This window comes from Emydura macquarii, unplaced genomic scaffold (assembly GCF_026122565.2).
Source record: "Emydura macquarii macquarii isolate MOO-44397 ecotype Brisbane River unplaced genomic scaffold, CSIRO-AGI_Emac_v2 contig_2372, whole genome shotgun sequence".
Taxonomy (NCBI): Eukaryota; Metazoa; Chordata; order Testudines; family Chelidae; genus Emydura; species Emydura macquarii.
In genome coordinates this window covers 2540938-2557128 of record NW_027132509.1, presented here as the reverse complement: position 1 = coordinate 2557128, position 16191 = coordinate 2540938, and the positions used below count along the sequence as shown (strand labels likewise).

The 16191-nt window shown below is 39.9% G+C and overlaps 1 protein-coding gene across 3 annotated transcripts in view; it reads right to left on the bottom strand.

Annotated features, from left to right (window-relative positions):
- Positions 1-16191, bottom strand: part of SEC23IP (SEC23 interacting protein) — a 41685-nt gene that overhangs the window by 25138 nt on the left and 356 nt on the right. For 2 of the 3 annotated variants that reach the window (XM_067561332.1, XM_067561333.1), the window contains exons 2-8: positions 8707-9245; positions 7196-7412; positions 4644-4837; positions 3795-3884; positions 2338-2458; positions 1293-1382; positions 480-621 (exon numbers count right to left, since the gene is read on the bottom strand). In XM_067561332.1, the coding sequence (XP_067417433.1) occupies positions 480-621; positions 1293-1382; positions 2338-2458; positions 3795-3884; positions 4644-4837; positions 7196-7412; positions 8707-9245 (1393 nt within the window). The remainder of the gene's footprint in view (positions 1-479; positions 622-1292; positions 1383-2337; positions 2459-3794; positions 3885-4643; positions 4838-7195; positions 7413-8706; positions 9246-16191) is intronic. The other variant, XM_067561330.1, reaches the window with a different exon arrangement.

Genomic DNA, 16191 nt, shown 5'->3' with positions numbered 1-16191 from the left:
ACAAGAGGGCAGGTTAATATTTTAAGAGACAATATACATTAACCCCCTTCACTGCACTCAGCTGGAGAAAGGATCAGTGAAACACGCATCAGGAAACTTATCATATTTATGCATTATCTTCCCTCCTATTCATGATCACATAACATCTCTAATGACAACTAACACAATTGCTTAGGTGGAAAAGTAATGTCAGGAAAATAATTAATCTATTTTTAACCATCTTTTAATAATGTTTAGCAGCTGGAAATAGGGGAAGTCAGCACTGTGTGACCTTTCAGTTTGTCCTATCCCCCACTGTTTAGAAACTTCTCAACTAAGACATTACAGAAGAATCATTCTATTGTTATCAGACCATGTTTATCTACCTTGCCTTTATGGTATCCACTAATTTCTCATTCATTTTATTTAACTCTATGAAGTACTGTATTATGCAATTTGTATGAGACACTGTGCTTAGCTGGATTGTACTATATACAGACCTGTCTACACCTGTTGCATCTCCATGTAGAGAGCTATGCCAGTGAACCGGTAGGAATTCAACTCTGCTTACTTTAAGTTCCTCTAAAGACTTCTTAAAATGAGTCTGCAACAGTTTCAGAGACACCGTCCTAAAATCATCAACTTGAGGGGGTGGGGTGGAGAGGAAGTAATGGAAATCTGATATTAATGTTAATCAAAAAAAGGCATAACAGCATCATTTCAAATATGTTTCTCAACTATATTGAACATTTTTAAAGTCCTCCTTCCCCATTTAATCAATTTATTTTTTTTAAAAGAAAAGTTACAACATTTCATAAAATCTACTTATCTAGGTATAAGAAAACTGTCAGGAAATAGTTAAATATTTAGTTCAAAGTTGTACTTGGTGTATCTCCAAATAAACCCATATTTAGTTCCATGATCAAATGTATTCTTGTGGGATTTTTTTTTATTTTGATTAGAATAAATATGGAATATAAAGTTATTAGCTAAAAGTCTTACCTTAAATGTTTAAGTTACTCCAATAGTTATTCAGGAATTTATAAAAATATGAGTTTAGTGTTGAGGGACTCTAACAACAATAGCTAAAATTATTAATAACCTTCTTGAGAATAGAACAATCCTGTTCTCCATTTTTGGCCTCTTTCTCAAAATGTTTTCAGAATATTTGCAGTTCTTAAATTAATAGGGTTCAAATAACATTTCTAAAACAATATAAAAATGGTCTAGACCACATTAAAGAATTCCATTAATGAAGAAAGCTATACCCCAAGCTTAAATAATTAAGAATGAAGCTATAATTAAAGACTTACCACATTCAACAATGCTTCTAAATCGTAAATCACACACAGGACCAATGCCATGAACCATGAACACTAAATGGTCTATTTGAGACATCTCCCCTATAAAAAACAAAAGAACAAGTAGTATCAGTATCTGATTACACTCACAGTAATGCAGTTTAGCCATATCATTTTATTTAACAAGTACTGAGGGGTTTAGGGTAGGACTGTAATAATGTGGCCCATGATACAATTTCACCTACAATTTTTTTTTTTTAAATAATTAAGAAAATCCATTTCTTGCCACCCTTCCAATTTTAAATTTTTACTTAACTTTTCCTTCAACTCGGAGTTTTCCTGCCTTTATTATTTGCTACAATGCCAGTGTCATTTAAGGTAGATTTAATTGGCTATGTATGTTTCACATGCAAGAGTGTGTGGAATTATACAGCTATATGTATATGACTCAGAAGTGTGTCCATCTATTAAAGTAGTGTGCAATTTCAAATAAATGTATGCTTAAAAGCCATTCAAGCACTCAAACGGATTACCATGTTGGGTCTTTAGTTTAAATGTGAAGGAAAAGTTCCAGTTCCAGCCAAAGCAGTTTAAGATTTATACAATTAGCAGAACACTATCATCAACCAGATTACTCTCACCCTGCCTACATCTATTAGCAGAAAACTTAGTACTGTTAAATTTTCAAAACTTCTCAGAATCATGAGATGGAGCAGTCTAAAAATCTCGGAGGCAGACTTAGGAAGCTGAATTAACTGTGAAAATGGAAGATTTATTTGTGGGCAATGAGTAACTGACTGGCCCTTACAAGAGGGATGAACATTCTCCAATAATATGCAATGATGGTTGCATTGGTAACATTAGCTTTCCTCTTGGTTTTAAGAATACACTCTCCTGGAAACACTCTCTGCTTGACAAATATATTGGGGCAGAGTGTGATTGTTTTGTTTCATCAATCTGATTTACAAACCACAGGCAAAAAAAAGAGGGAGTCAGACAAACAAGCTGATCAGGAGGAAACTCCCACTGCAGTCCTCGTGTGTCCTAAATCATATACCATCAGGAATTTCATCATGATCATCATCAACTCCACGCTTTACCACCCTTGGTCTTGTCTGACCATCTTGTGTGGTCCCCCATTCATCTGGTATTGCAGAAGGTTGGAATTGAACTATAACCTGAAAAGAAATATATTGTCTAACTTTAAATAAGGAAAACTCATTTTCCAGTCTGTTTACTTAAAACTTCTGGCCTTGAAATCTATGAAGGTATTGTATATTTTAATATATCTCTTTTCATTCATTTGATGCATCTCTTGTGACTGACTCCAATACATTTTCTGCTCTTAGCCACTATTGTTCCTATGCTTGAGAGTGGCTAGCCAGCTAAAACTAAACTCAAACAAGACTTAAGTAATTCTTGCCAGTTTGCGGGGGAAGTAACTAGATAAAATAACCATTGTCAAGTTATCTTCCTTGGCTGCAGGAAGGTGGCCTGCTGTTTGATTCATATTTGCAATCTTACTAGATTCCCTAAATAGCAGCATTGTCCAAGAGTACCTTTCCTACTCCTTCATGCCCACACTGGGTTAGCAGGTTAGACATTTTTCTTTCAGGAAACTGATCTCACTACAGTTACCTACAATAATTCACTCTGAAAGTGGAAACATTATGATGCACTTTTTTACATGGGGCAAGATCTTAAGTCAGTTCAGAAACCGCAGCTAGTACAAAATTCATCAATTTGTCCGCTTACCCGAATTTTCAGAAGAAAGCATGTAACCCTGCATTCTACAATCTACATTGGTTTGGTGAAATTTAAGGTATAGGTTTTAATTTAAATTGCCTGTAATGGTTTGAATGCTGCCCACCTGAAGGATTTACTAGCTGAAATTTGATAGCTTGTATTATATGCAGTGTTTTTGTAGCCAAGTTGGTCTCAGGATATTAGAGAGACAAGGTGGATGAGGTACTATATTTTATTGGACCAACTTCTATTGATGAGAAACAAACTTTCAAGTTCACACAGAGCTCTTCTTCTAGTCTATGTTATGCAGGAGTCCAAAATACAGTATATGACCACAGCAGTCCCTTCTGGCCTTAAAATCTATTACACATTTCCTCACAAGATACCACAATAGCTGAGCTGACAATCCCTCATTTAACAATTAGGGAGCTGCTGGAAGGGTATTCACAGCAAAAGGCCTTTGACTTTAAAAGTTGTACCACCTCCACAGTGGCCTAAAAACACTCAAGTGCATTGACTTTCTGGTTATGCTGCAAAATCTCACAGGTGTTAGAGGAGAGGATGATTTGTATTATTTCTGATAGGTTGTTGGGGTGAGGAGAGTTTATAAACATTTTTTAACGTACACATGAGAGCAATGGATGACTGCATTTTTAGAAATCCACATAAGGCTAAGTTTGCATTCAAGTTATGCTTTAGTTTTACATAAAACCATATTCAACTCCATGATACACTGCAAAGAACTAAAAACCAGATAGTTAGCATTACCTTAGGATTATGCATAACAATTGTTTCCCCATTTGGAAATTCAAGTCGCCGGTGCCATTGATTCGTAGTTACAGCTTTTTTATATTCTGCCTACAACAGTAAAAAAGGTATGTAAGACCAATATGTCTGTCTAACTACATGTAACATGCCCAGTCAAAATTTAGGAGTTGTCTACACGATGCAATAGGGCATTCCAGCTTGGGCGTATAGTCTCATGTGGGACCAGAGTCTCACACACGAACTGGCCGTGTGGACCCTGCTGGCATGCACTAAAAGTTCCCTAGTACACAGTGATGTAATCCTGTTTCAAACACTACTATGTTAATGTGCACGAGGAAACTTTTAGTGAGTGATGTGCTAGTGCACACCAGAATTTACACTCCAGCTGGTGTGAACTAAAGCAGCATTTCTCAAATACAGGTCTGTGGACTGGCACTGGTCCCTGATATCTTTGACAGTTTATGAAGGCAGCAAGCCAGTCTCTGGTATCAAAAAGAAACACTAAGAAACACGGCACTCACTAATGCACCAGGTTGACAAGCCCTTAGGGTATATGCTAGGACACAACTCGCATAATTTTACTTGCAGTAGGGAAAATAATAGAGATATACAGCACTACGATGTGACTCAGGTTATAATATGGCAAACTGCATAAATATATTTCAGGACAAAAGCACAAGAGGACAAAAGTGAGTCTTAAAGCACTTAGTGCATTACAAAACACTAATTTAGCCCCTTTCTCAACTACAATTTCAACCAGGAATGTAAAAGCTTTTCTAGAAGGCAGGTAAATAGCACAGAATTGTTAGGTTAAGTTCTTAGTTATATTTACTTAAAAGTAATACTGACCTCTAGCTTCTCACTGAAATCCTCTGTGTAAGGAATAAATCTGCTATCTTTGTCTCCCTTATAAAACCATGTACATCGTCTCACTTCAGATGGTTCTTCTTCCCAATATACAGCTTTTCTTAGTCTGTCATACAGATAAACATCATAGCGCCCCCCATCAGTGCTCAAAACCACGCTCTCAGGATCAGGTTGGACTAGAATACAAAATTCATGCTTTGTTACAATAGTATTGTGTGCTATTTTGAGACATGTGCAAGTGATTAGCATCCTGACTGATGTTAACCCATTAAAACAGTAACTTGTGCTGTTTTGAACTCTGTTCAAAATCCCTGACTTTACCTCTCTCCTTATAATTTATGTATTTTTTCACACTTTTAGATAAAGGAGTGAAAACATTTTCAGGATTGGCAGCTTGGAAGTACTTAGTTTTTCTGTTGAACAAAGGATGTTAATGAAACACTTGTGGGAAAAGACCTATTCAGACATACTGTGGTGTGCCACTTTCCTTGGTTGCTCCACTTCGTTCCATTATGAAATTCAGTAGGCTGACAGCAGAGTAAAATATGCTATTATTCTGATCTATGAACTGAAGTGCCTCAAAAACAAGGATTCCAGTCAGTTTCAGGCACCTGCTAGTATACTGAAGAGAGTGGAGTCTGTGAAAAGGGACAGCACCACAAGTACCAGGAAATAGACAGAACAGGAAAATGAAACCAGATCACAAAAGGAAGGAGGCAAACAGGAGGAGAAATAATATGAAAACTTGAGTATCAGAACAACAGTGAACAGGCAAGTTCCTCAACCAATAGTCCAGTAGGTTGCTAGAAATTTTCTCTACATATCCTTTGTTGTATAACACTAATTCTCAGACTCAAACTATAAAGTCAGAAGGGACCATTATGATCATCTAGTTTGACCTCCTGCACAATGCAAGCCACAGAACTTCACCCACCCACCCACTCCTGTAACAGACCCCTAATCTATGACTGAGTATTGAAGCCCTCAAATAATGATTTAAAGACTTCCAAGGTACAGAGAATCCGCCAGCAAGTGACCCATACCCCACGTTGCAGAGGAAGGCAAAACGGGCCTATGCCAATCTGCACTGGGGGAAAATTCCTTCCCGACCCCAAACATGGCAATCAGTTAAACCCTGAGCATGTGGGCAAGACTCACCAGTCAGAAACCCAGAAAGAATTCTCTGTAGTAACTCAGAACCCACCCCATCTAACATCCCATCGCAGACCACTGGGTATATTTACCGCTAGTAGTCAAAGATCAGTCAATTGCCAAATTAGGCTGTTCCATTATACCATCCCCTCCATAAACTTATCAAGCTCAGTCTTGAAGCCAGCTAGGTGTCTTGCCCTCACTGCTCCCCTTGGAAGGCTGTTCCAGAACTTCACTCCCTGATGGTTTGAAACCTTTGTCTAATTTCAAGTCTAAACTTCCTGACGGCCAGTTTATATCCATTTGTTCTTGTGTCCACATTGGTGCTGGACTTAAATAACTCCTCTCCCTCCCTGGTATTTATCCCTCTGATGTATTTATAGAGAGCAATCACATCTCTCCTCAGCCTGCTTTTGGTTAGGCTAAACAAGCCAAGCTCTTTGAGTCTCCTCTCATAAGACAGGTATACCATTTCTCGGATCACCCAAGTAGCCTAATTCTGTATCCACCTGTCAGATTCAATTATCTTTCTTACTGTAATGTGCAACAAACTGAGCCTTGAAAGTTTACTCTCACCGCTTGATTATGTGCAGCGGACCTTATTCCACTCACAGCAGCATTTTGCAAAACCACCACCCCATTCCACCCTAACCTACATTCCCCCCACCTGGAGATAGCTCATAACTTGTATTCTCTCATTAATAACCATCTTGTAAAAGCCAAGATATCAAGATAAGTAAATCCATTTGAAATCACATCCTTCTAGCACTGTTACTTTCTAATTAAAAGGTCTTTAGTGCCAGTGGAATGTTTTGCCATATTTCCCTTTATAAATTTGTTTCTATCAGATCCTTGAAAATAAGAAATTGGTTAAGTTTATAAGAAGTTATCTCCAATTACTGGCAAAAGTAAATGAAAGAGACATGTCTGTCAAGGCAGATAGGGTTAAAAGTTAGACCAACCACCTCTTTTCTGAAAGACCAATATGCACTATGCTCTATCATCTTCAACCCAAAAAATTGACTCTTTGCCCACTCACCAAAATGAAGGTGCAAGGCGGAGCAAAGAGAAAATATAGTGCATACCATCACAAGAAATGCAGCACAGCGAGTTTGTTACTGTGGGGATGGTTACAAACATATTAAATCTGTAAACCTCAATAGTAATGATGCCAAATAGCAGATATCCAACCCAGTAAACCTCTGGATTAGTAAAAAAAGAATGGTTCATATTTATCTTCTCAATAGTAAGCCAACCACCCAACATTCTCACAGCATTTCTTCATCTTCACAAATGAGCCACAGAACTCTAGCATCTATCTTCACATTCAAAGGCAAGCAGCCACAATATAAAAATAAGATGTAAAGAGCTTCACTACTTACCAGAGTTATAGACTTCTTCTAGTTTTACAGAATCTAGAATGCTGAATGGCATCCATAACTGCTTATATTCCACCTCTTTGCAGTAAAACCAGTGGGGCTGAACTGGTTCATATTGGTTCTGTAGCAAAACAGGTGGTGCCTGCACCATTGGACCCGCAGGACTGGAGGCTTGTGGTGGTTGTGATGGTGATGACAGTGCCAGCTGTGAATGAGGAAACTGAAAATACACTAGTTTTATTACATATGATCTAAATTTCTTCATCTCAAATTATGTTTATTGTGTATATTTTATATCCCAATATAGGTTATTCTCACTCCTCATTCCCTCTTTCTAAAACATTAACCTTTTGGCATATACATTTTATATACAAGATCTCCACATAATTATGTTTTAAAAAATCCTATTGTTTCAAGTTAAAGATCTGATATTTTTCTCTTCTCAAAGTAATCAACTGAAACTGCCGAAGTTTCAAGCTTTGATGGACTAAATGCTTTCCTTTGTTTGAAAAATTAGTTTTAAAATAAATGTTTGAAGTTTGAAAATTCAGGCTCAGCATGTTTATTGTAATGTTTTTTTTCCACAGGCACCATATACATACATATACTCTGTTAGCTGCTCACTTAGAGATGGATACACCAATGCAAGTGTGCGCAGCTAACTTCAGTGAGTGGTGTGCATTTGTTTGGTTCAAAGAACACCCAATCTGTGGCCCCGATCCTGCAAATGGATCCTTACTCCATGACTCAGGAAATTCAAGATGTGATTCTGAGAAGCACTATAGCTGTAAGCTCAGTACTGACTTCACAGGAGTTGCAGATGCTGATGACCTCTCAGGATCAGGCCCTAACTGCAAAAAGGGAGTTTTTGCCATGGACATCAATGGGATCAAAGATTTCAGCCTCATGTTAATGTGACAAAAGGTGGAAAGGTCAAGCACCCAAAAAGTCAAGATATTTCAAAGGTTAAGGTTCTTCAGGCATCATTAATTTGGCAATGTTACATACATTCATATGCACATACCTTTCTATTCCTCTTTCCCGAGTGAGCAACAGAAGCCAGAAGTTTATGTAAGAAGGTATGTTTAACTTAACATCATCCCTTTAAAATTGAAATCATTCTGATTACCAGATTGCCCGCAAAACCAAAAGATTTTTTAAAATGTTATCTTGAGACTAACAGGAGCTAGAAACAAATGCTTTTCACCATATGAAACCCAGGAATTCAGGATTTTATCTGTTACAGAGCCTTACTACTAAAATCATGTGGCTCTGAAGATATCACTTAGCTGATCAATAAACTTTCCTAAAGAACTGGTCCCAGATCAGTGAAGACATTTTGATATCAGAGGTCAAAAGGGACTCAAGATTTTCCTATTCTGTTGAAGGGTAATAATGAAGCAGAAATAAAAACAGAGAAAATTAAGTCGATGGTTAGGGAAAAAATGTAATTAAATAGAACAATCTGATATAATTTTCTATTAACACCAAGAAATCAAAGATCATTTACATACCGGTGACAATGATCCTGGAGGTGTCTGATACATGGAGATAGGTGGTACAGAGGGTGGTGGCTGGACAAGCTGGCTTGGTGTCTGAGTCTGCTGCAGCTGTGGTGGAGTTAAGTAAGGATTAGCTCTACTGCTTAAGGTGGTATGGCGATATGGGTTATATCCTTGCTGCGATGTTCCATGGGGAGGAGTAGAAAAGTTTGCAAGTGGGGGACAACTCTCTGGAGGAGTTTGATAAGCACTGATTCCCACCAGGGAAGTAGGTGGGGCGCTATAAGATGATTGTGACTTTGGAACATTTGCTGAAAAAGCATTCTGCCCCTCTTGTGATCCAGTTAGGAGTGGGAGAGAAATTGGAGTCTTGGAGATGGCTGAGGGCCCAACAGATGGTGTCACTGTTGTTAAAGGTGGCTGCCCAATGCTTCCAAATGGATCACTGCTAGTAGGTACCTGGGAGAAATAGCTAAAAGTCTGTGGTGGATTAGGACTAGCAGAAGTCTGACCCAAGAAGCTGTCCTCTTCACCAACATCTGTGGAATCATCTGCAATGAAACATATAACAATGGTTAATAGAGGTATTCTAAGGAATTTTATCATTTGCTCTATAGTCAGAAACTATTCATATAAACTATTTCTAATATTTTACTTATCTTAAGTGTTTTGCCAGAATGTAGACATCACATTCATGAAGATTAAAAATGGTATACAGTATAAGGTAGTAAGTGTCCAAAACATCTGAATAATTTTTATAGTCCATTTTAGAAATACACAGGCAAAGTAATCTGAGTTAATTAAAAATCCTAGATTTTTAGCCTTAGATCTGAATTCCTCTCATTTACAATGTGCTTATCACACCAGCCCAGGTGCACTTGTGCAATACAAAAAATTAATTTTAATCAAATAGTAAAAAGGTGACACTCAAAGAACTTTACTCCCTTTTATTTTCCTCCACCTGCAAAAAGAGGACCATTTGAACTCATTCCACCTCCTCAGAAAAAGCCATTGTAAACAGATGTGCACTGGAAGGATGACTTATTCAGACTCTATTGTATTCAAGGGGGAAGCAAGTTCAAGAGTACATGAACATTTTGGAGCAGCTTGTCTAAAGCTCCCCTTCCTCCACACAGGTAATAAGATAAGTTTATGAACACTGAGATAAGTTTATGAACAGTTAGTGACATGGTTGGCTCTAAACATGTTTAGGTGTCTACCACAACATGAATTATACTCGATTAATGGAAGTTGCAGTTAACTGCATGACGCTCCTGCCAATTACTTTCCTGCAGCCAGCTCATAACATTTATTACATTAGACAGGCTGCTTAACAGAGCTTGTATAATTGATTGCTAGTCCTCCCAGCTCTCAACATTTTGTTGATGATGTTGCTTTGCGCCCATGGCTTTGTGCACACAATTCTTACTTTCCCAAAGCACTGATGCAAACATGGGTAGGTAGTGAAGTAGCCGTGGACACGGAAACAAGGTCAACGTATTGTAGAATTGTGAAAAGCTGCGGCATAGATACAATTGAGCCATAATGAACATGCCTCATTACAAAAAGACAATTGTAACTCTACTGTAGTCATAACCTAAATCTGGAGGCTATGAACGCTATCCACCCAGTTTCCAACTTTCTTTCAAGCAACACTACAGATCAGAAAAATTACTCGCATCATTATTCATTACTCTGCTACACACTTTGATTGCTTCTTACTGATTCCTAGGAAAGGGAAGGCTGCTAAATCCACCAAAGCAACTTTACAGACAGTGTTTGGGTCTCTTCTGAACTGCTAGACATACTTTTTTTTTTAAAATGCCCTTCACTTCATTGGCTAAAGGGAGCAACCCCTTTGATGGTAGCTCCTTAGCTGTCTGACACTTCCCTGGATTTTTTAGCACATAGCTGCAATTAAAAGACGACTCAAAATCAAAACTCCCTATTCCAATGAAAAGCCAGACCTTGCCTTTTCAGAGTTTCCATTAGAAAAGTGTTTGTTTTAAAATAAGAAGGTCCATGCGAAGATGTATCTTTTGCCAATGAAATGTGGCAATGTACTACTTACTAGACTGACCCTTGGACTAAGCAATGCAATAGCTAAGGAAGGTGGGAGAAACCTTAGATTTTGAACTATCAAAAGTCTTAAAGTAACAACCCAACAACACTAAGAGAGCTGGACACCACTCTGCAGGTGGAGAGAGCAGTGGTAGAAAGAAGAGAAACAAACATGCAGGTGAGTATTTGTTAACAGAAACCTTAGCAGAGGAGTAAACAACAGAAGGAACAAGTAGAGAGGAGGTAAATAGGGGCAAAACAAGGTACACTTTTGCTATCTGGTTACCTGTATGCTAGGCTGGCAGCTTTGAAGAACTCCTCTGCCTGAACTTGGAGTGATACTGATAGGCTTTAGAAGTAGAAGAACAATCATCTCTACACCCTACCTGATCTTTAGATTTTTCCCATTTTCCAAGCGATCAAAGTCAGTACCCTGGAAGCAACTCTTTGGGAACAGAGCCTCTATGCACTGTGCTTTGTGCAAGAACTCAAGCTTATTTCCCCCACATTGTTTCTGTGGCCTTTTTGGTCCAAAGCCAGTTTTTCCCCTCAGGAACGATCCACCAATAACTTGCCCATCTTAATCAACATCAATTCTAAATGGGGTGTGTCTCAATTGGAAGGGGGAGACTCACCACATAAGCAGCAGAGCACTGTGTTGGGCTCCACTGATCAATGCAGTGGGATCAACTGAGCGGGCAGTGGAGACCCGCACAATCAATCCTGGAAGTGCTCTCCAGCAGACACAGTAAATCCAGCCTCCCGAAAAGAGTAATACCGTGTTGAACAGAGAGCGTTTCCTGTCAAGTGTAGCGGAGACACTGCAGTAAGGGAACGTTAGTAAGTTGACGGGAGATACACAAATTTCAATACATAGCTTGCGTATCTACCGTTGACACTGACAGCAGTGTAGACCAGGCCTAAAACTCCTAGGAAAGACAGGTGCAGAAATTACCTCAAATGGTACAAAGGGAGTACAGAAGCCCCCACCCTGGGCAGCGCCAGCAGAGGGCTTAAGTGACATGGAACCTTGTTCTGGTCCTCTACATCAGGTGAATTTCACCTGCAGCAAGTACATAATGACTTAGACACAGAAAACAATCATAAATCAAAGGCCAGACCCTCATCCCCCGTAACTCCTGCTTTGCAATGCATCAGCACCACAAAACGGGAATTATCAGACATCTCAGAGTCACAACAGTTTGCCCTCACATGTGTGAGGGGAATATCTAGGGCATGGTCTTAGCATTATTGCACTTCAGCAATCCCTGGCTTGTAGAACAGACTCTTGAATGCTGTTAGCAGCCAACGCAATGTAGAGAAACTATGAGACAGTTCTAAGTTACACTGGGAGCTAAAATGACCCCCAGATTGTGCGTAAGAATCACTTCATAACACCACTTTTGCTCCCCCTCCACTTAATCATAGACAAGAATGCAGCTCAAATATTGACAGCTGTATGCAACCTTCAATAACATGGATCTATTTGTAGCCAAGAAAGGTCACAGTACGATAGTGCACTGAGGAAGTGGAGAATAACCCATTGATAACCCAAAGAGGAAGACTGGTTCTCAAAGACAGCTACACTAAGAACTTTTTTTAAAATACTACACACACAATTGCTACTAAGGTAGGCTATAATGAAATAAGCTTCTCCCCCATATAAAAGTGTGACATTATGTGTTGTGGTTCCAGGTTACTTCATCTGCATTTTTGAGTTACTCTCACCTTTGTCCATCATCAGGGCTCTACCAAATTCAGGGTCCATTCTAGTCTATTTCACAGTCCGGGATTTGAAAATTGGTCAATTTCACGATTTCAGAGGTTTTCATCTGAAATTTCAAGGTGTTGTAACTGTGGGGGACCTGACCCAAAATCAGGTTGGGGGGCGAGGGGCCACAAACCTGTTGTAGTGGGGTGGCAGGATTTTCACCTTCATTTCTGTGCTGCCTTCAGAGTCAGCTCTGAAGGCAGCAGGGAGGTGAGTCTGATCTCCCCTGTGCTGCTGGGAGCACCCAAGCCCAGCTGAGACTAGAAGCTAGAGGCCCCTGGCTGAGGCGCTCCCAGCAGCATGGGGAACATCGGACCCACTTCCGGTGCCTCCCCCTGCTGCAGGAAGCTTTGAGGCTGGGCAGCAGCCCTGGAGGTTCCTGCAGCCAGAAAAGGCTTCTGATCTCCCCCATGCTGCTGGGAGCACCCCAGCCAGGGGGCCCCTAGCTGCTAGTCCCAGCTGGGCTGAGGTGCTCCTAGCAGCATGGGGGAGGTCGGAAGCCTCCTCTAGCTGCAGGAACCTCCAGCCCAGTCTTGGAGCTTCCTGTAGCAGGGGGAGATACTGGAGATGGGTCCATCTCACCCGTTCTGCTAGGAGCGCCCGAACCCGGCTGGAATTAACAGCTAGGAGCCCCTGGCTTGGGCGCTCCCAGCAACACAGGGGAGATCAGATTTCACAGGAAAGAGCCAATGTCACGGTCCATGACATGGCCCTTGACATTGACCCTTTTTCATGGCCTTGAAATTGGTAGGGCCCTATCCAATATATTATGCACTTCCAAACTGGAATAAAAAAACCAACCAAGTATGTGAATCACTCTGTGGTGAAGGCCAAACTGCATTTTTAATTAAGGCTTAGGGCACAAAGTTATGCTTATATACTACTTTCAAACCATAGAACAATACAAACTTTTGCCAAATGAAGTTTACCCAAAGATTCAGGCCCTTTGTTACTAAAACTAACCACTACACTTAGCATCACTAAACTTCAATGGCAAACGTGGGACAGTGTACCTTCAGGTATGTATTTCTATACTTTTCCATCCTCTTTTCCTCTGTTTTAACCTCTTCTGCCTGAATCTGAAACTGTCTCCCCTTTGTCATTATACTGTACTCTTGAATTTTTAGATGTTTGTTAGCAAAAAAGTGAGCTTGAAAAATTCAATCCACAATGAATTTCCCAATCACTAGTGCAAATTAGAAAGTTTAACCTGTAATTAAATTACCTGTTTTCCTCTAGCACATTACAAACATTATCAAAATGAAGTGACACATTTCAATATATTAATTTCAGATCCAGCCAAAAGGAACCAGGAACTTACCAAGATAAGCACTATTTATGCGCAGTCTGTAGACGTGTACCTTTGTGTTTGAAAACTCCCATGACTGCTAACTTTTTTATCTCTGTGTTATATTTTTAATTCCTTATCACATGTAAAATGTAGACGATTATGAACAATAATAATTACTGATATTGAAAAAAGACAAGACATTGCAAACTTTTTACCAAATACCTATAAATAAAAAACACCCAACTATTATTCCTTCCAAACAGCACTATATGCTAGAACTAACATGTCTTGGTGTGAAAAAGGTTCCTGATGGAAGTTTTGGGGGGTTTTTTGTTTGTTTTTTTTTAAACAAAAAATGGTTTTCATTTAGCTTTACTAAACACTAAATTTGAGTGTAAACACAGGCAGGCATTTTGTATAATATGCAAATAAAATATTCAAAGAAAAAGGAGCTGACCACAGTTGCAATTTTGTTCATATATTTTATGTAAAACTATACTGCATATTAACTAATTGTTTCCTTTACATTTGCAGTCTTTATGGTTTAACAGGAACCGTGACCACATCCCTAACCAAGGTCATCTGCTCACCAATAGTCAAAGAATTGCCCCATCTTGGGATCTTGTTGAATTCATCTTTGCTCCCAATAATGACATGGATTCTTTCATTTGCAGCTAGCCAAGAGACTTCAATAGAATCCCTATTTACAAACTAACCGAGGAGTTCATAAAATTAAACATCTCAGAATTACAGCTGGTACAGTTCATAACTTGCAGTATGACACGCTGCATTGCTTTCTTCTTGTCCTCCAAACCACAGATTTTGAATGTATTAAAGGCAATGGAATGTGAAGAGAGCTTGATTTGTCCTTAATCAACAACACTTTTGTTATATGATTTTTTTTTTCCTGTCAGGAAAAGTGGTTTGTATAACTGATCATTAATAAGATCGGTGTTCATAAAAATCGAGATTCTACTGAGATTACTTTCAGATGTGGACAATAAAACACAACTTCCAGCCTTTAAGGATGAGATAGATTTATGAGAATATATTACTTCTGGCATTAGCAGTCAATTCACTTATTGCAATACCAGAAGTTGATTACTATTATAAAAGTGGTTCCCAACCTATTTACCATTGTGGACCGCATCCACATAATATATGTACTACCTGTATGGCCCTAAGGATGTTACATGGGCTGCAGGTGGGTGCTGATTGTACCTCAAGCAGCCCATGAACTGAGAACCACTGAGATCATGCATAAGATATTTCAGTCCAAAGAGAACTTTTCCATAAAGTTTTTCTTAACAAACTGAAAAAGGGGCCTGAAACAAAAGTTAGAGCTGCAGTGTTACTACAACAATTAGAGAATCTTACTATGAGAAGTAGGTTAAGGCCAAACTACAACTCAGTTCACACTAGTGAAAGTTTTCTTTGAGCAGATATGAAATAAGCAATTGAAGTCTGCCTTCTTGCTGCTCATGAGGAAAAAGTAGAACATAAAGTTCCAGGAACTACTACCACAGACAGACGCGAAGCGGAAAAATGAAAGGAGAAATTGTGTCTCCCCTCTGACTACATATGAAGTGGCGCAATTTACTCTCAGTTTAGGATCACTCAGAAAGGCCACCAGAAGTGATGTAACACTAGGAACCCTTCAACCGAAATACATCACCCTCCCCATTTAATTCCTGCTCCTGGGGCTAACCCCTAGTGAAAACAATAAGCATGTATCTCTGAAGGAAATCATCATCAAAATGAAAGATCCAGAGAAAAGCTTATTTTTAGGGGGCAGCTCTCCAAAGGGCTTTTATTCATGGCACAAAAATCATGCTTGTGTGTCACAAGGTAGCATACTGCAGGACATCACTGTTGAAATAGGAGGAAAGGGCAACCTGTACCGACACAACACTGGACAACAAAATTGGGGTTGAGTGGTCACCTCCCTCACTCTGCTGCACTCTGAATCCAACCATCACCACCCACATACCCCCAACAATTCCCCCATCTCCTCCTTCCCCCGCAACCCTCCTACCTCCGATACCTTCCCCCCTCCACCATGGCTCCCAGACCCCACTACCCCTGACACCGTTTCCACCACCACCACCATCAGGCCCCCATCTCATCCCTCCCCCCACTGGGGCCCCCATCTCACCCCCTCGTTCCCCCACTACCCCAGCTACCACCGACAGCGTTCCCCCACCACCACCCCACCTCATCCTCTCACCACAACCCCTCTACCTCCGCTACCTTCCCCCCCATCATGGCTCCCAGACCCCACTACCCCAGCTACCCCTGACACCGTTTCCACCACCACCATCAGGCCCCCCATCTCACCCCTCCCCCCCCACTGGGACTCTCCCATCTCACCCCC